This window comes from Pseudophryne corroboree, chromosome 2 (genome assembly GCF_028390025.1).
Source record: "Pseudophryne corroboree isolate aPseCor3 chromosome 2, aPseCor3.hap2, whole genome shotgun sequence".
Taxonomy (NCBI): Eukaryota; Metazoa; Chordata; class Amphibia; order Anura; family Myobatrachidae; genus Pseudophryne; species Pseudophryne corroboree.
The window spans coordinates 68,061,885-68,087,633 of NC_086445.1; the positions used below are offsets into that span (position 1 = coordinate 68,061,885).

At 47.7% G+C, this 25,749-nt stretch overlaps 1 protein-coding gene across 1 annotated transcript in view; it reads right to left on the reverse strand.

Moving 5' to 3' along the window:
* Positions 1-18,065: 18,065 nt before the first annotated feature.
* LOC134999189 (histone deacetylase complex subunit SAP30-like) overlaps positions 18,066-25,749 on the reverse strand; it is a 71,264-nt gene continuing 63,580 nt past the window's right edge. The window contains exons 3-4 of the mRNA XM_063951410.1: positions 25,240-25,338; positions 18,066-19,846 (exon numbers count right to left, since the gene is read on the reverse strand). Coding sequence (XP_063807480.1) covers positions 19,724-19,846; positions 25,240-25,338 — 222 coding nt within the window. The 3' untranslated portion in view covers positions 18,066-19,723. The remainder of the gene's footprint in view (positions 19,847-25,239; positions 25,339-25,749) is intronic.

Sequence of the window (25,749 nt, forward strand, 5' to 3'; positions counted from 1 at the left end):
CCAGGAGCGAAAAGGGGATTTTTCTGAGAGGAGCATCAATTTCATCCAGCATAAAGCATGGTCCGAAATACAGATATCCTCAATTTTAGAGTCGGCCACTTTTGAGAAAAAGGAGTCAGATAACAGCAGATAATCAATCCTCGAGAACGTGTGGTGCGCAGCTGAGAGGCATGTAAATTCCCTTTCTAATGGGTAGCATGCGCGCCACACATCCACTAAGGACAACTGCAAGCAAATATAGGGGATACCAATACGTGGTAATGAGGGGGGAGCGCGAGGGGGGGGGGGGATTTATCCAAGGTTGGAGAAGAATATAAATTAAAATCTCCACCCAGGATTATGGGAATTTCAGAGTAGCTTAGTAGCTTAGTGACCATGTTTGTATAAAATTGCTTAGAGTACTGATTGGGAGCATAAATATTACAAAGTAGGAACCTGGATGCATACAATGTGACATCTGCCAGTACATACCGACCCTGAGTGTCATCTAAAATCGCATGGACAGAGATAGGGACCGTGTGCCGTGCTAAAATAATCACTCCCCTAGCCTTAGAAGAGAAGGAGGCAGAGGCTATCACAGACCAACCCATAGTGTTCAGTTTTACCACCTCATTTGGCATAAGGTGAGATTCCTGAATGAAAACAACATCCATCCCCACCTTCCGAAGATAGAGCAAAATCTTTCTGCGTTTAGCTGGGGAGTTGATCCCTCCCACATTCCACGTGCCGACACTCAAACTAGCCATGCATCAAATGAACTGGGAAAACCTGAAAACCTGCGCAGTAACCATAATATCTACAGCCGCCGAAAAACGGATACAAAACATACCGGGGTGGACACATAAGGAGAAGAAGGGGAGGGGGAGAGGAAAAGAGGGACAGAAACATAGAAAACACACAAAATATAACATTAACATTGTGAAAGAAAGTCCTGCTAAGGACAATCATAACTTCAGAAAACGAGAACAACCGGTTCAAGCAAGCACAGAGGCCGTCATAGACCGCCAATGAGCCAGCCAGAATTTGAAAACCTGAGGAAAAAATGAGGGAGGGGGCGCCCATACCCACCCTCGGCAACATAATATATGAAAATATACATAGGAAAAATAACAAGAAAGTATCAGAGCACACAGAGCATGTTACAGAAAAAGAAAAATGCAGCCTATCACATAAGAAGGGGGAGATATCTCCGCTAAGCATATATAAGCATTCTAGAAAGATTACATAGCCACAAAAAGACAACAGATGAATAAGAAAAATCTAAAACATAAAACAAGGCAAAAAGGTTCAGCCCGCTGTATAAGACCAAAGTCTCTTTTGGGGGAAAAAACACATGCAGCAGATTCTACAGCAATAATTAAATTGGCAGACATAACCGGAAACAGAGAAGTCCAGGAGCAATACTCAGCCATCTCGATCCAGGGTGTCATCTGCCTTGGATGCCTCAGAAACATAAGCCTCTGCATCTGCAAGATTTGCAAAGTCCCGGAAAGAATTTCCATCAAACAGGCGTAGTCTTGCAGGGAAGAGCAGAGAAAATTTTTTATTCGCCTTTACCAAACGGGAGCAAAGGGGGGTAAATTCCCGACGTGCCCGGGAAACCTCCGCGGAGTAGTCCTGGAAAATGGCCAAACGAGCTCCCTCCCATTGTAAATTCCTATGCCTCCTGGAAGCCGTCCATATTGCCTCCTTATGGAGAAAGTTCAGACATTTAAATCATACTTGCCTACACTCCCGCAATGGCCGGGAGGCTCCCGAAAATCGGGTGACCCTCCCGGCCCACCGGAAGAGCAGGCAAGTCTCCCGATTCGTGGGGTCCCCCCTGCCCGTCCGCCCACTTAGTGCGTAAAGTGGGCGGTCCGGGCAGTTGATGACGCGATTCTTGCTGAATCGCGTCATCATAGCCACGCCCCCTGCAGTGTAATGCCGGTGATCGCGGCATTACAGAGCGGGGGCGTGGCTTAAAAGAGGCATCATCATGACCCCGCCCTTGTGCCGCCTCGTTCCGCCCTTTCTTAGCCCCCGTCCCGCCTCCGGCCCACCCCCTCCTCGACGTCACAGCCTCCCCTGCCCGCCCTTTGAGCCGACCTGGCTGCTCTCTCCCGCAGAGAGCAGCCAGAATGTAGGTAAGTATGATTTAAATATAACCACACGTGGTCTGCTATTCGGTGAAGAACGTGGGGGACCCAGTCTGTGGGCTCTCTCGATAACTAAGCCAGTGCATTCATCTTGGATATGTAGTAAATCAAGGAGGGACTTTTGTAAAAAAAAGAGTCAAATCAGGACCTTTCAGTGACTCAGGGAGCCCCAGCACCCGAAGATTCGATCTCCTCGATCTATTTTCAAGATCGTCGACCTTGTTCAGCAGCTGGAAGTGAGATTTCTGGAGCTCATCATATCTGTGCTTAAGATCCCCAACATCCTGAAAAGTCTCCCCCAGCGGGGCGTGGCCTGGACGGGCATGGAGTAGCACCTGAACAGTGCAGCTCTCCAGCCGATATATCCTGAGGTATTATCCTGTATTCCCTCCCTGGGTCTGATATTGGGGTCAACGGTGTATGAAACCCTCCTGCCCCCCTGGAGTGAATTTGGGCCCGATCCCGCTGTCTCTCTGACTTCTGCAGCCCTATTCACCCGGCGGGCCCTGCTCGGAGCTGGAGCCGCCGCCGCGCGCTCACCGCCGACCGGAAGTTCGGCTCCTGTACACCGCCGAGACTGGAGTCATCGTGAAAGGGAGAGGGAGCGCTCGTCTGCCGCCCTACTGTGCCTGCTGCGGGACCCGTGAAGAATCGGTGGCGCCTGGAGTACTGTGCGCCCTGCACCGCCACTTAGTTATGCCGCCCAGATGACCGGAAGTTCGGCTCCGGCTCTCCACCGCTGCCCGCGTCTTTGAGGAAGGGAGCGAGGGGAGCTTGGCTGCCGCCCTGTGTGCCTGCTGAGGGGACCCAGAACGCCTCTGAGGCTGTCTACACCACCCTATACCGTCGCGGACCCCGGGGACCGGAAGTGCGGCCCCAGTGATCTATTCCCGCCCGAGGCAGCCGTCCGGGACCTTTGAGCGGTGCTGGGGTGCAATATTATCTGGAACACCCTGGGGAGCCTGGAAGACCGCCCTGTCCATACCGCTGCTGCAGCCACTGATCTGGCCATTTGTTGCGGTATCCTCCCATCCTGACTGGAAATAGGTACTTACTGTCACGGGGCAGACTGTTTAAAATTCCCCGCTTCATCGGGTGGTCACACTGCATTATATCAGGAGGCTCTGATCCTGCTGCATAGCTATATATATATATAACCTGCCTTGAACCCACTGGCCTTTCTGTGAGGTGACGGCGAGGGCGCCCCCTCCTGCTTGCTTATATTTGCTTTGATATACCCGGTTTGCTGGGTAGAGCGACACCGTGCTGTCTAAAATGGTGCGCGGCCGCCAAAGTAATGCGGCGGCGGGCGCAATGGATAAGTTTGTCCGGAATCCTGGCTCTCAGCGGCAGGGGGGTGAGAGCGCCGGCTCTGAAACGGCACCACCATCTCCTGCGTATAGTTCCGCTTCCTCAGATCATCCAGATGCTGCGCTGCAGAGAGTACTAGAGGCGGTGACTGCCAGTGAGGCGCGTCTGGCGGACAAGATTGGGCAAGTGCAATCCGATCTCTCCATTATCCATCAAGACCTTCAACGGGTGAGAGAGAGAGTGGGAGAAGCTGAGACCCGTATATCCAACGTTGAGGACTCCGTCGGGCCGCTGGGCCGACGCACCGATGCTTTGGAATCTCAAATGACAGAGGTGCGCAAAAAACTGACGGATATGGAGGGGCGCTTGAGGCGCAATAATGTCCGTTTCGTTGGCCTGCCGGAAAAAGAGGAGGGCTCAACTCCTGAAGAATTTCTCCTAAAGTGGCTCAGGGATGCTTTTGGGCCTGAGGAATTCTCGCCTTATTTTACCGTTGAACGGGCCCATAGAGTTCCGATGCGCCCGCTGCCTCCGGGGGCTCCTCCCCGCACCTTTATTGCTAAGTTCCTTCATTTCCGGGACCGCGACACAGTTTTGAGGTTGGCCCGCACCAAAGGACCTTTAAAATGGAATGGATCGCCCATATCGGTTTTCCCGGACTTTGCCGTGGATGTGCAAAAGGACAGGGCTCAGTTCCTGTCTGTTAAGAGGAGGCTCCGTGAACTGGACCTGCCATATGCCATGCTTTTCCCATCTAGGTTGCGGGTGGTAGCTGATGGGGAAACAAAGTTTTTCACAACTCCTCGTGAGGCTACGACGTGGCTGGACAGACGATTCCCAGCGAGGCGTGCCCTTGCGGACCCCTGAGTCTCCAGCTACCCTTGACGCTGACTTTATCCTGTTTGCTATATTTGTTGTTTTTCCTTTTATTTCTATCCATGTGTGCTTCTCTAGTTATTTGTTATGTGGGCTGCACATGAGGGTTAATTAATATGTGGTAATAGGCTGTGGGGGTGATATCTTGTGGTCACTGCCCTCTGAAAACTAGCCACTTTACTATATCTCACAGGATAGACAGGGCATGTGACTACCCGTTTGCCTACTTTGATGTTTCGGGTAGGCTACCGGATTTATATTATCTCCTGTTGTTTTGGGGGGGCGGGGGGGGGGTTATGTTTGCGGGTCGGTATGATTGGCTCTTGTTAGACATACATGCTTACTTTGGGTGTGACAGGACCCAGGGGGTGGATGTTTATGGCTTCCCCTCTCATATTTTTTTCCGGGGGGGGGGGTTGGAGGCTGGAGGCTATCTCTATTCTCCCGAAGGTCATTATATTCTTGGCCCCGATCGAGGTGTGGTTGCATCAACTAAGCCCCGATTACAGAGTGTTTGCACTGGCCGATGGTGCAATACAGTTTGGTTTATTTTAGTTTTTTGGTATGAGCACTCAGTTTTGGGATCCAGGTATGCTGCATGTTGGGGGTGGTATACAGGGTGGGGGGAAGGGGAGAGGGAAGGGGTATGTTTATGTTTTGAGCGGAAATGTATGTAGTGAAAGTATTTGGTCTACAACTGTGCAATATAAGCAATGGTGTCTGGTTGCAGAATTTGTCTGTGGCGGGGCTGGCCGGCCGCGGGGCGATGCGCTGATTATGCCTCTGCTGTATTATGACGGGGATTAAGGTGATGTCGTGGAATGTGAGAGGGCTCAATGATAAAGTTAAGAGGTCTCTTGTGCTCCGACAACTCAAACACTATGCCGCTGATATCGTTTGCCTTATGGAAACACATTTGGTAGGTAGTAAGACTCTCTCACTAAAAAGGCCCTGGGTGGGATGGGCATATCACTCTATGCACACGTCCGCCTCACGCGGGGTCTCAGTTCTTATTAAACGGACCGTCCCTTTTGTAATGGAATCTATACAAACGGATCCCTGGGGGAGGTATGTGTTCTTGAAATGTAGGTTATTTTATGTTCCTGTCCTCCTGCTGGCAATCTATGTGCCCCCTCCGTACTCTCCCGATGTTCTTAAGAGGGTTGCTGGGTTCATGGCCCTATCCCCCGGGGTGTCTGTTATTTGCTTGGGGGATTTCAATAATGTGCTGGACGGGGTCATGGATAGGCTATCCAGGTCTCCATCTGCTGTGGGTACTGGGGGGTCTGGGTTTGCAAATGTGGTGTCGGGATTGGGCCTGGTCGATCCATGGAGACTGAGACACCCTTCCCTTAAGCAATACTCGTGTTTCTCACACTCTCGCTCTTCGTTCTCTAGGATCGACCTGGCCCTCTTCTCGACTGACATGGTTCCACGCGTTGGCAACATTAGATATGAGACTAGAGGTATATCAGACCACTCCCCCTTGACCTTTAATTTAGATTTTAATTGTGATAGGGGTCAAGCTGTGTGGAAATTTAACCCATTTTGGCTCGTTCACATGGGTGACGGATCTGATATGGTGGCTGCATGGCGGGAGTTCTTTGAGCTGAATGGCACTGACCAATCTGTTTCTAACCTGTGGGACACATTTAAGGCCTTCTTGAGGGGAAGTTTGATTAAACGGGTGTCTGAACTAAAAACCTTCTATAGGAAAAGGGAGGCTGAGTTGGAAGCCCGGACTGTCGCTGCAGAACTACAATATTTGCAGGATTCCTTGATCAGATCTAAGTCGGCCTGGTTGTCGGCTCAGAGGGAATGGAGAGAGTACCTAATGGAAAAGACTCAGCATAGACTCCTTTTCTCATCCCACACCTTTTACGCAACGGGGGACAGGCAGGGGACATATCTGGCCTCTCTGGCTCGGGGAGACAGACCCACTAGCGTGGTGGTAGAGATTGTGAATGCTGACGGTGTTCACCTGACCCAGACTCCACAGATGACGGCTGAATTTGTATCCTTCTATAGTCGCTTATATGAATCTAAATTAGATTGTACCTCATCACAATTAAATAATTATTTAGACGGTGTCTGCTTCCCCACTTTGTCCGGGGAGGCTTGCGACCTTTTGGAGGCGCCCATTTCCCCGGATGAAGTTAAAGCAGCGATTGAGGCCTCTCCTAGTGGTAAGGCCCCGGGCCTGGATGGAATACCATCTGAGGTCTATAAGCATAACTTGGATTTTTTTGTTCCCCAGCTACTTGAGTTATATGGCCAGATTTTTACACAAGACTCTCTTCCCCCGTCGATGGCGGAGGCAGTGATTGTGGTTCTCCCTAAACCTGACAAGGATCCTAAGAAAGTGGAGTCATACCGCCCTATATCCCTCCTACCCACTGACATTAAAATTTTGGCTAAGATATTGGCTGGTAGACTAAATACAGTTATTTCCCACATTATACACCCGGACCAGACGGGATTTATGCCTAATAAATCGACCTCCATTAATCTTAGACGTTTATTTACCCACCTACAGATCCCCCGGGCGGACCCTTCCTCCTCCATTGTAGTCTCGCTGGATGCCGCTAAGGCTTTTGACTCTGTGGAGTGGGAATATTTATGGGAAGTTATGCGAAGATTTGGCATCGGCCCGAAATTTATTAAATATGTCCAACTGCTGTACTCCTCCCCCTCGGCAAGGGTGGCGGTCAACGGTTTCGTATCTCACTCCTTTCCCTTGTCTAGAGGCACGCGACAGGGTTGTCCCTTGTCCCCTACCCTGTTTGCTATGGCCATTGAACCCCTTGCATGTCTCCTGAGAGCAGATACGGGTATTTATGGACTTAAGGTGGGTGCTCGGGAGGACAGAGTGGCCCTATACGCTGATGACATCCTGATGTTTGTGGATCGCTATGCTGAGTCTATGCCTAGGATCCTGGGAATTATTGATGGGTTCGGGCGATACTCAGGCTTACTGATAAACTGGGAGAAATCCTTTATCATCCCACTGAAGGGCGAAGTCCCTGTCTCCCCGTTGATGGTTCTTCCACTGAAGTGGGTGGAATCATTCAAATATTTGGGTGTTTGGGTGTCTAATGACCCTCAAAGATTCTCTCTTCTCAATATTACTCCGCAAATAGTATATCTCCGCGGCCGGGTGAAGGCTTGGGGTAAGTTGCCCTTGACAGTCACGGGGAGGGTTAATATGGTTAAAATGGTCTTCCTGCCCAAGCTTCTCTATGTCCTGCAGCAATCACCCGTTTATATTCCACAGAAAGTTTTCAAACAAATAGACGGGTTGCTTTCTTCCCTGGTGTGGGCCAGTAAACGTGCACGCTTGAAAATAGATACCATGAGCAGAACACGCGAAATGGGGGGTCTGGCCCTCCCAAATTTCCGTTTCTACTACTACGCGGCGCAAATGATACATGTCTGGGAGTGGGTTAATGATCTCGATCCCCTGGCTCTGCACTCGCTGATGTTGCACCACGACTATCCGGGGGGCTCCCCATTACAGCTACTTCTCTGTGGCAGTGTTAGAATGTCCACAATACCGCTTATTAAGCAAGCCATCTTGGTATGGAAAGCGGTGCACTCGGTGATGCGGGGCCATGGCGTCGACCCTGACACCCCTCTGGATAACATATATGGGTTACCCGAACTGTGTCATCTTCAGGTCCGAGAAGTTTGGGGAAGATGGGGAGTAACATCTCTGGGCCATATATATAGTGCTGGGATTCTTAACTCCTTCCAGCAACTTCAACACGAGCACAACATTCCCTCAGGGTTCTTTTTTCAATTCCTACGGTTGAGACATGCACTGGCAGCCCAGTTCCCAAATGGCCCTCCAGTCTTAGTCGACTCCCCGGTTAAAACAATGTTGCAGACGCTGGACTCGGGACACTTGGTTTCTAGAATATATGGTCGTATCCTGCTAAAACACCACAGTGACCCTCTTACGACTCTTCGGGGTAGGTGGGAGACAGATGTGGGCATGCTATCGGATGATGCATGGAATACTGCCTTGGGGGCCCATAGGATCTCCACTTCCTCGGTTAGATACCAGCAAATACAACTGTACATCTTACACAGGGTGTATATGACCCCGGTGAGATTAGCACATATAGGGGGTGCGCACAACTCGCAATGCCCTAGATGTGGAACAGTGGATGCAGACTTTTGGCATTTACTGTGGGTGTGTCCTGGCGTGTCTGTGTTTTGGACGGCGGTTATACGGATTTTGTGTGACACGGGTATTCCCTCCTTCGTGTGCACTCCTGCACTTTGTACACTGCTGATTGTAGACGAGGAAGCCTTAGACCCACCTAGTAGGCGATATGTTATTAACCTATGCGCTCTAGCTAGAGTCTGTATTGCCCGGCTATGGCTGGCCAGCGAGGCCCCGACATCTGGGGCGTGGATATCCTTGGTCAATGAAACAGTTGCGCATGAAAAATTTGTGTTTCTGGCTAGGAAGGTGGAGAAGAAATGGTCCACAATATGGGGTAGATGGATGGATTCTAAATATTATAAAGAGAGATATAGCTAGATCCGGATTTCCCCTAGGGGGTCGTTATGGGGGGGGTGTGGGCGGGGAGCTCCAGCGGCCGGCCTTGCCTTGCTAGGTTATTGCAAAATGTAACAATTCTGCCATGTATACAAGCTTAAGAAAACGGCTATGTTTAAAGTGTGTGGGATAAGACACTGTTGCTATGTGAATATATATTGGATGGGCGCTTATATTGCTAAGTATACTTTAGACTGCATACATGTAATGTTATTTCCGCACATGTTGAGTGTGGATAGTGTTTGTGTGTTGTTTGTGTGAAATGTTAAAGCAAAATTGAAAATCTCAATAAAAAATATTGAATTTAAAAAGTCTCCCCCAGCCTTTGTTCATTTGTAAGAACAGTCTTAGATAACTGCTTGATTTGGGATTTTAGATCTTTTACTGCCTGCTGCATGTTAGCAGCATGTGCATCCATGATAGGCTCCATGGCATCCCTAACAGCTCTCACTACATCAGCATAAGTCACTGGAGAGGCAGGGGAACAGTCAGGCTCACCTGAGGGAGAAATGTGTTTTCCAGAAGACTGTTTAATGCTGCCAGCAGCCTGCAGACTCGTTTGTGAGTTAGGTGCGGCGGCCATCTTGGATTCCCCCGGCCATTTTTCAGATCTCGATCTCTGGGCTTTAGGGGGCACGGGGGAGGACAGAAACCTTTCCATCCAATCCCAGCACGTTCCCACAGGTAGTGTGCGCCAGGTGCGGAGAAAAGCCGCGAGCGGGAGGCGCTGTGTGCTCCGGTTACCGAGGGTGCAGGAGAGCTGCAGCAATCAGCTTCTCCTCACATGGGCGCCGGAACCGGAAGTCTGTGTTGTGCAAAGTTAGCAGAATACCTGTCCTGCACTAATGAGCCCTAACTAGAGTAAAAATTTCTATAGGCCTAATTCAGATCTGATCGCAGCATCAACTTTGTTAGCTAATGGGCAAAACCATGTGCACTGCAGAGGAGGCAGATATAACATATGCAGAGAGAATTAGATTTGGGTGTGGTGTGTTCAAACTGAAATCTAAATTGCAGTGTAATAATAAAGCAGCCAGTATTTACTCTGCATGGAAATAAAATAACCCACCCAAATCTACCATATATACTCAAGTATAAGCCGACTTTTTCAGCACTTTTTTTTGTGCTGAAAAAGCCCCCTCGGCTTATACTCGAGTCAGTGGGAATATGACTTATACTCAAGTCATCCCCGCTCCGGCGCTCCCCCGCTGTCTTGTGAAGGAGGGACACGGAGGGCACAGCGTGCGCCTCTCCTGTGTCCCTCCAGTGACTCCGGCGGCAGCGGCGTGTCTATTAAATGAAGTACCCGTTCGTGAGCTCTGATTGGATCATGAACCGGCACTTCATTTAACACATACACGCCGCTGCCGCCGGAGACGCAAGAGGGACACAGGAGAGGCGCGCGCTGTGCCCTCCATGTCCCTCCTTCACAAGACAGCAGGGGAACGCCGGAGTGGGGATGGTAAGTTGTTACTTTCACTGGGGGGGAGCATATTTGGCACTTGGGGGGAGTGCATATGTGGCAGTATGAGGGCATATCTGGCACTGTGGGGGCATATCTGGCACTGTGGGGGCATATCTGTCAGTGTGAGGGCATATCTGGCACTGAGGGGGCATATCTGGCACTATGAGGGCATATCTGGCACTGTGGGGGCATATCTGGCACTGTGGGGGCATATCTGGCACTATGAGGGCATATCTGGCAGTATGAGGGCTGTGTACGGCTAGCGCTGCATTTCCCACCCTAGGCTTATACTCGAGTCAGTACGTTTTCACAGGTTTTTGTGGTAAAATTAGGTGCCTCGGGTTATATTCAGGTCGATTTATACTCGAGTATATACGGTGACTCTCTCTGCATATGTTATATCAGCCTCCCCTGCAGTGCACATGGTTTTGGCCATTAACTAACAAATTTGCTGCTGCGATCAGATCTAACTTAGGCCCTATATCTGATATTTCTGTGTCAATTAAATGTGTAAATTTCAGAACAAATGTGTTTTAAACGCATACGCTGGCCTCTTGTTATATTGCGTTTCCAAGGTAAATGGTGGAAACTAGTAAAATGCAAATAAGCATTAGATCCCACTTTTTTTTTTACAGTAATTACAGGTAATGATTTGCTTTATAAAAAAACTCAGTGTGTCAGTACTAAGAAATATATATGCATGTGAATTGTAAATAAAAAGTGTTGGTGTTAAGATGAGAAATAAATTATTCTGCCGTGCTAAATCACCATCCTACATAATTAAAATAACTATAAAAGACCAGAGGGTTCCCAGAGCCTCATCCCCACCGATGGCATGACTCAAAAGTCCCCATATATTGGTTGGTATAACTTGGAGCGAATCTGGTCCCAATAGCCATTTCCAGTGCCTGTAAGTAAAAAGTGTCAGTAAACAGAAAGTAATAATGAGTCAGGATTAACCTGAGTGCTCGAAGACTGGGCAACGCACTATAACCTGAAGGCCCAGCAGTGGTGAGTAATGGAGGAGAGAAGGGTGTTCAACACTTCATGAACCTGCACCAGGCATAGGAAAGGGAGTAGGAGACAAAGAAGTAGAGAATTGGAGATATGTATGGTGAAATGGGGAGAATAAAGAAGGTTTCATATATATGACTAGTTGAGAAAGGGAGTTCCAAAGACGAAGAGCATGAAACAGGTAACATTAAAAACGTATGTACAATCATTGAAGGCTTTATTGGTGATCATGTGGTATTCCAGGTGTGGTCACAGATAAGTTTGGTGTAGATGGTCTTTTCTGGCAAAAACTCCATGTGATTTATCCACCTAAGGCTGTAACAGAGAGGCTTTCCAAACATACAGTAAAATGACATAATATGACCGCCTTAATAAATAGTATAATCAAGTAGATTTATTAAAGAGGAGTAAAAAGATATATTGTAGACACACAATAATCTCCAAAAGACACACATATAATAATAGCAAAACAGATTATTTAGGGAAAAACAACAGACCACTCAGACATGTACTTTTAAGTGAACACAAAGTTCTGCAATTGGAGTACTCCATTACTGGCTGGTCACTGTCCTATAACATGCATGTATTTGTCATCCACAGTAGTCAAAAGTGATAGGATTAACATCTAATGCTGGTATTTCCTGATTCCAGAAAAACAATAGCTTTCCAATGATAAGGCGCAATAAACAGTGCCACTTTTTATAGCACCATTATCTTCAGCACTTACCAGTATCACTAGCTCAGTCCCAAATTGCTCTTTAATCAGCCTTAACATTTTCTCGCAAAATAGCGTACTCTCTTTATACTGTTAGACTCAGTCACTGGCTCAATAGCAGCTCAAACAAGGTATATATCATGCTGTCTGCACATTCAGAGTTTGCACAAGTTAGGGTTGCACAGTACTTTCAATATGCTTCCCAATACACTTTCAGTATCTCAATATATTCTCAATAGTTTCCAATAGCTTCCAACGGTTCTTATTATCTCTCAGTGGTTCTTAGAATCTCTCAATGGTTCTCAGCATCTCTTTACAGTGCTTAACAGTTCTCAGTATCTCAGTAGAGAGGTCTCCCTTTTACAGTTTTTACTCACAGTCTCCTTTGATCATAGCTGTGGCTCCCAGAACTGACACACGGGGGTTCATTCCGAGTTGATCGCTCGCTAGCTATTTTTTTTAGCGCTGCGATCAGATAGTTACCGCCTATGGGGCAGTGTATTTTCACTTTGCAAGTGTGCTTGTGCAGCCGAGCGGTACAAAAAAGCTTTGTGCAGTTTCTGAGTAGCTCTGAACTTACTCAGCCGCTGCGATCCCTTCAGCCTGTCTGGTCCCGGAATTTATGTCAGACACCCGCCCTGCAAACGCTTGGACACGCCTGCGTTTTTCCAACCACTCCCTGGAAATGGTAGTTGACACCCATAAATGCCCTCTTCCTGTCAATCTTCTTGCGATCGGCTGTGCGAATGTATTCTTTGTTAAATCCATCGCCCAGCACCGATCCGCTTTGTACTCATACGACGTGCCTGCGCATTGCGGTGCATACACATGCGCAGTTTTGCCGAGTTTTGACCTGATCACAGCGCTGCAAAATATAGCTAGCGCGCGATCAGGTCGGAATGACCCCCACTGTCTCTAGATCTCACTTTCACTCTGCTGGCCTATCTTTAACAGTCCCCAGCACACTATCAGTGAGTATTCAGTGGATGCTTGTCACTTTGTACCACTTCATCAACTTTGCTTGCACAGTCACTTTCTTCAAACCTGTGGCACCTCACATCACTTTGCTACTCCGATCCACGGCATCTCTCAGTATCGACTGTGCATGTGCCACCAGTAACTCACTGTCCTTTTGGGCACATTATGGCTTCACCTAGCGGTATACTCCTGAACTGAAATGTCCATTGGCTTCTATGGAGCCAGAGGAATCACATCCGCACACAATAAAGCATAGTGAGTGGCATGAAGTGTAACATTACTTATATGATTGACAACTAAATAGATGACAGCAACATGGCTAAAATATTTCATTACAATGGGTGATCTCAAAAGAGGAAACAGCAAACATGATAACATAAATCCACATGTTAAATTTAGTGGTAATGCTGATGACCTCATGATTGATGAAGGAATGATAGGTTTCTGGGCATTTTTTTTTTTTTACAAATAACCCCCTAAGTTACTTCACTGATGAAATCACAATGAACAAGCATAACTAGGTCATTAGAGTCACTGCCGCATGTTCATTAAAATTGGAGATGGGATTCATTTTTATAATAGAGAAAAAGCAGCCTTCCTAAAAGTCACAACACTATCCTTTGTGAACTTGATTCTGCATGTCATGTCTGGTCAGCAGTTCAATGAGCAATCAAGAGGTTTCCAGGCTGTGCTGCTAGTATTAATATGCTTTATGTATTTCTTAGTGGGATTCAATGATCCATGTTTCAAAAACGTGTATGATGCATTCTACTGGGGTGGTCTTCAGTATGCCGGCTGTCGGGATCCCGGCGCACAGTATACCGGCGCCGGAATCCCGACAGCCGGCATACCGACACTTATTTTCCCTCGTGGGGGTCCACGACACCCCTGGAGGGAGAATAAAATAGCGCAGCGAGCCCGCAAGGGGCTCATTTGCGCTCGCCACACTGTCGGTATGCCGGCGGTCAGGCTCCCAGCGCCGGTATGCTGGTCGCCGGGAGCCCGACCGCCGGCATACCATACTATACCCTTCTACTGTGGTCTATGATAGCATAAACACAAAGCAGACCTACATGAAATAACGTTTTCTTAGAAGCCCCTGACCATAACCATCACAAGTGCTGTAGTGCTGTACCTGACACCAAAACTGCAGAGAACGCCAGATGAAAACCTCACCATACTGACAGCTGGGGGGCAGGATTAATCCCAACAATTCAACTTTAACGGAGTCTTCCTTTAACAGACCCTGGGCAAATTGTGTGTGCCATTTATGAACAGTTTAAGACTCCAGAAGGCCATTTGTATTTCAGAGAGGTCACCAACAGGAAGTCAGGTTTACACTGATAAACTATCAACATTAAACCCTCACCTCAAAATGTTTAACTCTGAAAAGCATCTGAAATGTTTCTCGGTTTCACAAGCAAATAATTTGAATAAAAATAATTTCAAGTTAGGCTCGGTGTTCTAAATTGAGAAAAGAACATTGGTGCCTCAGTGTTCGAGGTATCTAAATTTTCAGCCCATCTCATGGCTAGATACATTTTTTAAATGCTCCGAATTACAGAGATATGTGGGGAAGCACCAAAGGCAGTCAACAGAATGCTCCTTAGGAGGAACCAAAGTCAAAGTTAGAGGAGCTTGATCTGAAATAACAATGTCAAGTAAGTTCACTGTGTGAAGTCAAAAAATACCAGGTTGTCTGATATTGATATATATAGTCTATTTAACAGAAGGGGCGGTGCACTGATGAATGAAAAGGACAAAGAATGGTCGGAAGGTTTCAGAAAACCCCAGGGACCAGTCAAGTGGTGAGTGGATTGCAAGGCCGGAATATAAATGTCGGTGGAGAGGGAATTAATCCAAAGAAGAGTCACCAGCAGTGTTAACATTGCCCCCAAACACAAGAGAAATTACATCTCTGCACTATAAACTGTGCGATTAATTGAAAAAAGCTCACGTTAGCAGTTATCTAATATGATATGATTTCAGAAATCACACGCTGGGTCACATGGAGGCCTTTCTGTGGTTGTGAGGAGTACGGACGTCATCAGCGGGCGCCCGCCTCCGGAGCCGCGCGCCTAGCGTCACTCGTAGTAAGGTATGTCTTTTGTATGTTTATTTTACCTGATGACGGAGTGTGAATAAAGGTCTCCGAAACGTTGTAATCTTCTGCCTTAAGACGTGATTGACATCTGAGTGCCGCCTTACCGGGTAGTGTATATATATATATATATATATATATATTTTTTTTTTTTTTTTTGTTACTGAGTATACTGAATATACTTACATAGAGCACACATTAATTTATACATACAAACACACATACATACCTACACACACACACACACACACACACACACACACAAACTTCATATACAGTACATGCAGTACTGTATATTTTATACATACCAGGGGCTGGGACAGAGGCAGGAGCTCGGACAGAGGCAGGAGCAGATGGACGGCAGTGTGTGTGAGGACGGAGGGAGCTGCTTTGGCTAAGCATGTACCGCCAGCAGCTCCCCCCCTTCCATGGTTCTCTGCTCTATGCTGCTGCAGCAGCCAGCAGCTACAGTAAGCGGTCGCGATCGCGGTCGCGCCTTTTACTGAGACGGAGACACTGCTGTCTCCGCCTGAAAAATGAAAAAAATGTCTCATCAGGGGGGGTTTCCAGGTACTCGGAAACCCCCCCTGCGTGCGCCACTGCACTGGGAGTGGTGCACACAGGGAACTTTCTTTTGTGGAACATAAAACCTTTTAAAGTTTGTATAATAATTATATAGAAAATAGCATACCTCCCAACTTTTGACTCTACGGAGTCGGGATCTGCCGTGCCAGAGATGCAGCCACGGTGGAAAAGAGGGTGGGGCCTTGGGTGGAGCCTAGTGCTGTGACACACATTTTTGTAATTTTGGGGTGTGCCCAGTGCTCCGAGCAGCTGGGCAGCTCACGGCTAACCCTCCCTGCACTGGTAGATGCCGTGTGCATGCACATGGCATCTATTCAGTGATACCTGGAAAGCTTTGCAGTGCAGAGCAGAGGTGATCACTGGCGCTCCCATCTGTGTCCCCTGCCCGCAGGGACACCGCTTCCTGCAGGTGGGACAGTGTCCAATTAATGGGACTGTGCTGCTGTATTCTGGAGAGTTGGGAGGTATGCAATAGGGACTAATAAGGAAATTATTGATAGACCCAGAAGAGAGGATCAAAAAGGTTGAAGTTCATTTTGGTTCACTTATCTGTTTAGTTTTACAATGTATAAAATCCAGAATGTCATTAGTTTATGAAAGCAATTATGCAAAGTGCTTGAAAAACAAAGAATAGAAAAACAGCTAGTGTTTTCTACAGAACATTTGTAGATGTTATTGATGCAATAAACGCTACGAATAATTTCTAGTTTGCGCAAAACACAACAGCACAAGCATTATATTTTTTATTTTTTTTATTAAAGCCATCACAATATTATACATTCAGGGTGATCCAGAGATTCAGGTCACTAAACATTCACCAGTACATGCCAACAGTGGGGGTAATTCTGAGTTGATCGCAGCAGGAATTTTTTTATCAATTGGCCAAAACCATGTGCACTGCAGGGGAGGCAGATATAACATGTGCAGAGAGAGATAGATTTGGGTGGGTTATTTTGTTTCTGTGCAGGGTAAATACTGGCTGCTTTATTTTTACACTGCAATTTAGATTGCAGATTGAACACACCACACCCCAATCTAACTCTCCCTGTACATGTTATATCTGCCTCCAACTGCTAACAAAGTTCCTGCTGCGATCAACTTGGAATTACCCTCAATTTGTGAAGAGACAAAAATCCCCAGAAAAAGGAAAGTGCAACTGCTAAAGGCCAACATATGAGTGATCTGTGCAATCTATTGCATCAATACATGATATACAAATGTCATTCTAAACTATTGAAAGCATATTTATTCAGTCAAGCTGGAGTTGTTGGAATGCGTCATTGGATATCATTAATAACACGATATGCGCTACATGTGAAAATACAGCTTCAATAGCAACAACATAAACCTTATACAGTATGTTTCTCAGTGTCACCTGAACCATGCTTGCCTACATTGTATTTCTCCTCTCCGGGAGAAGCCCGGAGAGGAGACGCTGCAGGAGTATTCGGGGGGCGGGGCCGGACTGTGACATCACTAAGCCCCGCCCCCCACAATGGAAAATGCCGCGATTCGCAGGTCCGCGGGAAGGGCTAAAATGGTGCAATTTGCGTCATTTTAACCCCTTCTCCACCCGATGGACCCTCGAATACGGGAGATTTTCTCTCCATCCTGCTCGCATCACTGGGGTGCGAGCAGGATGCGGGAGACCTGCCCACTCTTCCTGGGGTGCGGGGGGCTACCCCAAAAAACGGGAGCCTCCCGCAGCTTCCGGGAGAGTAGGTAAGTATGACCTGAACATGTCATGCTGGGTAGATATCAAGTGAAGATATTTTCCCCAACCATATTGTTTTAGAGATAAAATGATTGTACATGTATACAGAAATAAATTTTAAATAAACTGATCTGAAGTCTTAGCATCTGAAAAGTGCAAGTAGGGTAGCCACATTCTACTGTACAATGGAACACATCATGTATTCTCTACATCTGCCTGCTCACCGTCTATTCGCATAGTGATTGTGTCCAACATCAGTAGCGGATCTTGCCACGGGCAAGCAGGACTTTTGCCCGGGGCGCCGCCTTCCGGAGGGCGCTGGCGCCATCCGGAGGGCGCCGCACCATGGCAAGATCCGCCACTGCTGTGCCCTCCGCTGCCCGCTGTGTCCCTGCGGCTGTGGTCCCGTGAAGGGAACTAGACGCGTAGCGTCTAGTTTCCCTTCGCGGAGAGGACCTTTGCTGAGCGGTGCGCAATGACGTCATCACGCACCGCACAGCAAAGGTCCTCTCCGCGAAGGGAACTAGACGCTACGCGTCTAGTTTCCCTTCGCGGAGAGGACCTTTTGCTGTGCGGTGCGCGATGACGTCATCGCGCACCGCTCAGCATTTAAGCGGCGCTTCTGCTGTACAGGGGGCGTAACTGACCACGCCCCCTGTATTAAGCCACGCCCCCATTCCCTGCCCGGGGCGCCGAGGGCCCTCGCACCGGCCCTGTCCAACATATAATAATTCACTATATTTCTACACCAAGCAGTGGGCCTGATCCATGTTTGAAAGTAAAGAAAAAAGCACACAACTGGTCTAAACCATGCAGGTGGGGTAGATGTAACATGTGCAGAGAGATTAGATTTGGATGGGATGTGTTCAAACTGAAATCTAAATTGCAGTGTAAAAATAAAGGTGTCTAGCATTTGTGGGCTACATGCAATAGCAGACAGTATTTACCCTGCATATAAACAATAAAAATGTATTTGCTTCCTTTGCATGGCAACATGGTTTGTTCCAGACAAAAAGTTAATTGCTTTTCGTTTTAAATTACAAACATGACTCAGGCCCAGTGTCCAATGCCAACACACTGATTCTGTGTAATAGATAATGGCAAAGAGCAATGCGCCCTTTGCCAGCTCCATCCTCTGATCTCATGACATCATGGAACTGCCAACACTGACCAGAGAGTCCTAAGGATGCTCCGAGCTGCTGTACAGACTGCAAGGTGCAAGCCTGCAGCGTCCAATGGGTGCTCCGGGTGGAACTGCAGGGGATCGGTGTGAAATACCTACAATCAAAATCTCGACGGTCAAAATACCGACAACAATTGACCTAAGTTCAAAATCCAGACAAGTTAAAAATCCAGACAAAGTCAAAATACCGACATTTTAACTGTCAACAGGTCAAAAGTCGACACAATTTTTTCATTGTTTTTTGGTGTGTATGTCGACATAGGTTGACATGGACACTATATAAGTGTACCGCGTCCCCTCGTATGGCGACAGCACTTCGGGCACTATTATATTCCCCCTCCAGGTCCACTGGGATGGTAAAGTATGAACAAGTCGGTTTCAATTTAAAAAAAAAATCATGAAAAACTCATGTCGACTTTTTGACCTGTCAGTATTTTAAATGTCAGTATTTTAACCATGTCGGTATTATAAATGTCGGTATTTTGACCTTGTCGTGATTTTGACCATCAGTCAATGGTTGTCGGGATTTTGATTGTAGGTAATTTGACTGCATCCCAACTGCAGCAATGGCAGGGACCCCGCTAGCCAGAAGCAACATACGTGAGAGGCAGCGATGGTGCCGCCTCTAGGGTCATGTGAGACGGTAACGTTCACATGGCCCTGTATACCGCTGTTTTATAGTGCACGCCCCCACTGTTCCTTGCAGAACACTTACAGAACTGCTTGGACAGTATACAGCTTATATGTGTATATTTATTAGGCCACAATATCCCTACTTACCAGATATAACGTATTTGTTATTAGTTGTACAGCTATAAGAATACTGAATTATTGCTTGACTTATGTCTGATGAGAACATTCTTGTCAGGTTATAGTAGTCAATGTCATGCACAAAAAAATATCCCTCTAAATTAGGTTTAGGAATCAAAGTTAAACCTCCGATGTTACATTAATTACCATTTCCACTGAAATCACTAAAATAACAGTTATTTTTATTTAGAAGCGTCCATTCTTTCCAAAGCTTGTGGTGACCTCCAAGCAGATGTAAATGTCCACAAAACATAGATGGATTTGCTCTAATGAAGAATTCCATCTGTCTTGTGATCTGATTTATTTTTCTCGTTCTTCACTGAGCAGATGAAATATGTGAGTGTGTCCTTTTCATTCACTGGAAGTGTCCGGAAATGACCGCCAATTATCTAAACCAGATGAAATATGTACATAAATACATTGAGATATATTTTCTGACAACACTGTCTCTAGGTTCAAGTTTGAGGGGGAACTATTGTGTCTATCTCGTATGAATTTTATCCACATTTCCTCATCCAGAGGGGCCACAACCCATCTTGTGCGCTTCAAATGCTGGTACTTCTGGGGAAAGAACTGTATGCTACAGAAGCAAACATGCTTCCCATTTATGGGTTACACTTGTATCTGAAGGTATTGACCGAACTTTGTGCTGAAGACGGCGTGTGTCTGTTGTATTTTTACAATGTCAATGGAAGAGAGACCCATATAAGGGACAAGTTATGTGACCGGCGGTTACATTACCTCCCCCTACATCCCGCCCCCTCACTATCCCGACGGTCAGCATGCTGACCAACAGGGACTATGTCTACGACACCCACAGACTCGTGGTTTGTTGCACTCGCACCCTCTCCCCCTCCCCCGCTGGCATTCTGGGATACCGGCGGTGGTATGCTGACCGGCAGTACACACCCCCATATAATATGGCAAAAGTATGTTATGTTTGCAGCTTTCAAGATTGTTGCCATGACACTAGAGGTAATCAGACGACTTCTACTGATTCTGTCCTATGTTTCCAATGTAACAGAGAGATCAGATTTTTAAGTTGTTTTTGAGCCTGGGATTTATTTCAAGGGAGTTCTCGTTGGTTCAAGTTCAGGACATGGGGCCCCCAGGGTTAGCTAACTAAGCTGCTTCAGAACATTAGTAAACTTGTTCAGAATATTAAATAAACTAATTAAACACTTAGGGCGGGATGTATTAACATACATCGCCGCACCTCGCCGGTTACCGCAGCGATGTTGATCGCGTATGTACTAACATATGCGATCAACATCGCGATGCGGTGACGGAGGCCCCCCGCGATACCTGTTAGGTGGTCTGCGGGGGGTCTTCGTCACCTCCATGGGGTCCCCACACAGGATAGATGCAGGGAAGCAGCAGCAGGCTGCCCCCGGCGCCTCCTCCTCCCCCCTGCAGCCGGAAGGACGTCCGGCTGCGTTGCTAGGGGGAGGAGGAGATTACCTTCCGGGTCCGGGGCATCATGGAGGAAGGTAAGCTGGGGGGGAGGAGGGGGCGGTGTCGACGGCGTCGGTGGATTGCGGCGGTCGGCGAAAAGAAGCCCATAGGCTTCTATAGGGTATCGCCATCCAGAGATGGCGATACCCTGGACGCCGAAAACGCGGCGGTAGGTTGTTAGTAAATATGAAAATGCGGTAAAACCCCCGTTTTCGGGGGTTTTACCGCATTTTTGCTTTAGTACATCCCGCCCTTAGACTGCTACTTTTTACTAATATAACACTTTTCAGTGCCCTCACTTTCTGGAGTATAGAGCAGGTCTGTGTGTGATAGAATGCTGGTGAATTTTTGGGCCCTACTGGGAGGCATTATGCCTCTTGTACCACATACATTCTGCATCAAAGTGCCCACCGCTGCAGCTGGAAAAGAGACGTGTCTGCAGAGGTCCCACACCGTAGGCATGTTCCCATGGTAACACCAACAGTCGGCGGCGCTGACACCTCCCATACAGTCCTTGCCTGCTGGAGGAGTGATTGTCTATGATCTCTGGCAGCATCGGGACTGTGCAGAAGGCAGTGGCACACACTGGGAGCATGTCTAGGGTCCGGGTTGTCTGCAGACATGTCTCCTCTCCAACAGGCAGGGACGTGCAGCCAGGGGAGGCAGTGCCTCCCCTGTCATTAATGATTAAAATAATATAAAGAAGATACTTATGACACGTATTCTGTGTCATAAGTAACTGCTGTAGCCTTTACATTATTTGAATCATTTCTAATTTATCAGAAATGGTTCTGAATTTCTTTCAGAGGCACCGCCCTCGGTGCCTCCAGCTAACAATGTTAAAGAGACAGAAGTGGGGGGCGGGGCTTAGCATCGGCCAGTAAAAGCCCATTAAAAAAATCCATATAGGCGGCACCTACTGGAAGTGCCGCCTTGACATGCTAAATTTAGCACAGCTACGATCGTGAGCATAGACATGCGGGGGGACGCCCAGCACAGGCCTATCCCGCCCCGCATGTCACTGACGCCCCCCCCCCCCCCCCCCTGCAGAAGTGCAAAAGCGCTTTTGCACTTTAGGAGTAGCTCCCGGCCAGCGCAGCTTTAGCGTGCTGGCCGTGAGCTACTCGTTGCTCCCCGGCCCGCAGCGGCTACTTGTGACATCACGTAGCTGCAGTGGCCCACCCTCCGTTCGGTCCGGCCACGCCTGCGGCCACGCCCAGCGACCGCCTCTGCCTGTCAATCAGGCAGAGGCGATCGTTGCGGTCCGACGGCGCCGGCGCAGTTCTGACCCGATTGCACCGCTGCGATAAACTGCAGCGTGCGATCGGGTCAGAATGACCCCCGATGTGTACAAGGATTTTCTCTGCCTGTTACCTGGTACCAGTCATTAGTTTACATGGAGCATTACATGGAGTGGTGGAGTATTATGGTATAAAGCTGTAATTGGCTGGACAAAATAAAATGTGAAGCCGTAGTGGGTTAGGACTTGGATCATAAAATTACCAAGTAACATTGTCAAAAGGCATTATCTGCATCCAGAGCAATAGCCAGGAATGGGGCTTTATATAATTATTATTCAATCATAGATAAATACATGTATATATGTATGACTATGTATGTATGGGCACTTAAAAGAGACTGGATATCGATGTCCCAGAGTGGCCCAGTCAATACTCAGAGCTCAATTCCATCAAGATTTGAAGACAATTAGTTATCAGCTATTTGCTAATGGTCCCCAACCAAAAGCAAAAAACATTATAACGTGCAGAGAGAGTTAGATTTGGGTGTGGTGTGTTCAATCTGAAATCTAATTTGCAGTGTAAAAATAAAGCAGCCAGTATTTACCCTGCACAGAAATAAAATAACCCACCCAAATCTAACTCTCTCTGCACATGTTACATCTGCCTCCCCTGCAGTGCACATGGTTTTGCCCAACTGCTAAAAAAAATTCCTGCTGCGATCAACTTGGAATTACCCCCAATGGGTAAAACTTTAGTGTCCAAATGTGCAAAGCTGAGAGATCTGTCCAAACACATCCAGATGTAACAGCAATTAAATGTGCTTCTATCCAGTGTTAAACCAAGATGGGTGTTGGAGAAAAGGGAATTCCTATTTAAATGAATAATTTATTGTTTTGTATGTATGTATAATTAAGCAAACATATTATTGACATTATCTGCATTAACTTATCTATTTTACATTATATTGTAAAGTATTGTGTTAAGCATTCATAATAATTTTTGAGTAATTTTTACCCTCATGGTAAGAAAATGTAAAAAATGCCAGAGGAGCTGATGGGCTGATTTAGACCTGATCGTAGCTGTGCAAAATTTTGCACGGCTACGATCAGCCATCCTGACATGCGGGGGGACGCCCAGCACAGGGCTAGTCCGCCCCACATGTCTGGCCCTCCCCCCGCCGCACGGGCGCGATAGCCTCGCACGGCAGCCATGCTATTGCACCCGGCGAGTAAGTCCCTACCTGCGCAGCAGTAGTAGTAGTAGGCAACTCTTCGCCGCTTCCCGGGTCACAGTGGCTGCGCATGATGTCACGCAGCCGCCACCTCCCGCCCCCCGCACGGTCCAGGCACGTCTGCGTTGCCCAGAACACGCTCCCAAAACGGCAGCTGAATGCCATCGGCCCGCCCCCTCCTGCCCAGCGAACGCCTTTGCCTGTCAATCAGGCGATCGCTGGGCTGAGATGCCGATCGTATCTCTAGCATGAACATGCGCACTGCGGCACATGCGCAGTTTAGACTTGATCACCCACTGTGCGAAAACGCAAGGCAGCAATCAGGTCTGAATTAGCCTCTGAATACAGACACTGTATTTTTGGGAAGATCAGATTATGCCCTTTTCTAGCCTTGCTCATAGGCGTGCGCAGCACATTTTATTAGGGGGTGCACCGTCAGAGGGGTGTGTCTAGCACCGCCTTTTGGGCGTGTCTAGCACCATCTATTGACGGTCAACGCAATATAAAATATCCACCCTTGTACCAATCCTAATAAAGCAGATACATTGTCAGATGTTGTGGTGTGCACCAAACAAACACCCCTGATGGCACTCACTGCAATTACACTGATCCTCCTCAGCCTGGTCTGGCTCCCCCTCTCTTTCCCCTGCAAGCTGCAGCAGCTTACTTACAAGTCAGTGACTCACTGACACTGACAGTCGCAGACTAGTACTGCTGCTGCTGGAAAAACGAGTGACGTGTCAACGCTGCTGCAGACTGCCTGCCAGTTGTGAATTTGTCTTCCTAAGAAGAATGCTGGCTGCATCCTCATCAGTGGCTGGCGTTGGCATAGCATAGAAGGAGAGAGGTGGGCATGTGGCGGGTGTGGCAGGTGGGCATGCGAGCAGCATGACTTAATCACATCACGCTGTTTTTGTACATGGAGGTGGAGCCGGGAGTTTGAAAGCCGGTGGCAGTGGCACTCTTGATTAACCCAGGCGTCCGGTCAGTAATGCAGTCCTGACAGGGTGCAGCACAGAGGGGACAGTAATGAGCCTGCTCGGCGATCGCTGCATCAGGCATGTGAGATCGGGGTGCCAGATATTAGGGGGTGCCTGTGCGCACCAGTCACCCCCCCTGCGCACACCTATGGCCTTGCTACAGCTGAGGAAAGCTCAGGACAAATAATGGCATGTGAAGGTGGATTGTTCAAGGAAATCTCTGTTTTAAATGCAAACTCAAAAGTAAATTCCCTTCTATTCTGTATCTAGAGTCTGCACAAAGTCGACATAAAGGGCGGGATGTAATGCCGCCGAGTTCGGCGGCCGTGCGGGATGCTGACCGAACTGTAACGTTTTTTTAAAGAGGCAATCACCTAAAAGGCAATACCATGCCTTGTAAGTGACTGACCCTTTAAAAACAACATCCGAGTTTGGGCAGCATCCTGCACGGCAGCCAAACTCGGGCGGCATTACATCCCGCCATTTATGTCCATGAGCGTGAGAACTAGGATCTATTTTACTGGTGTATCCATCTTCAGTGTATGCCACGCTGCCACTGAATGCAGGTGGAGGGATAGTGGTCACCAGAGAGCACAGTGTTTTGTCTACTGAGCAATTAAACAGGTCAGTGCTCAATCAGTTACGGCACCAGTATAGGGAACGGCGAGAAGACTGTACACTGGGATGCACACAACAGCATCAGCACAAATGCCAGTTCTAAATTGGAAAGTTGGCTACTCTGCAAACAACAATGCAATGTCATATTGAATCAGAATAGAATAATTTATGAAACATATCTTAGAAACGTTATAAATAAATTGTGTAGCTACCTCTTTATAGTTCAACATTACCAAATGACATACATGGTTACTTACTTCAACAAGCTGCGCTTTATTCAGACCAGGCCTTGCTTGGAGTTTGAAATGCCGCTTATATCTTCTTAGTGTGTTCACTTGTAACTGGAAAAGGTCTACCTGGAAAACGAAAATGGGAATTAGCATATAGGGGATCATTCCGAGTTGTTCGCTCGTTGCCGATTTTCGCAACGGAGCGATTAAGGCAAAAATGCGCATGGTACGCAGCGCGCATGCGCTAAGTATTTTAGCACAAAACTTAGTAGATTTACTCACGTCTGAACGAAGAATTTCCATCGTTGAAGTGATCGGAGTGTGATTGACAGGAAGTGGGTGTTTCTGGGCGGAAACTGGCCGTTTTCTGGGAGTGTGCGGAAAAACGCAGGCGTGCTAGGATAAAACGCGGGAGTGTCTGGAGAAACGGGAGAGTGGCTGGCCGAACGCAGGGCGTGTTTGTGACGTCGAACCAGGAACGAAACGGGCTGAGCTGATCGCAGTGTAGGAGTAAGTCTCGAGCTACTCAGAAACTGC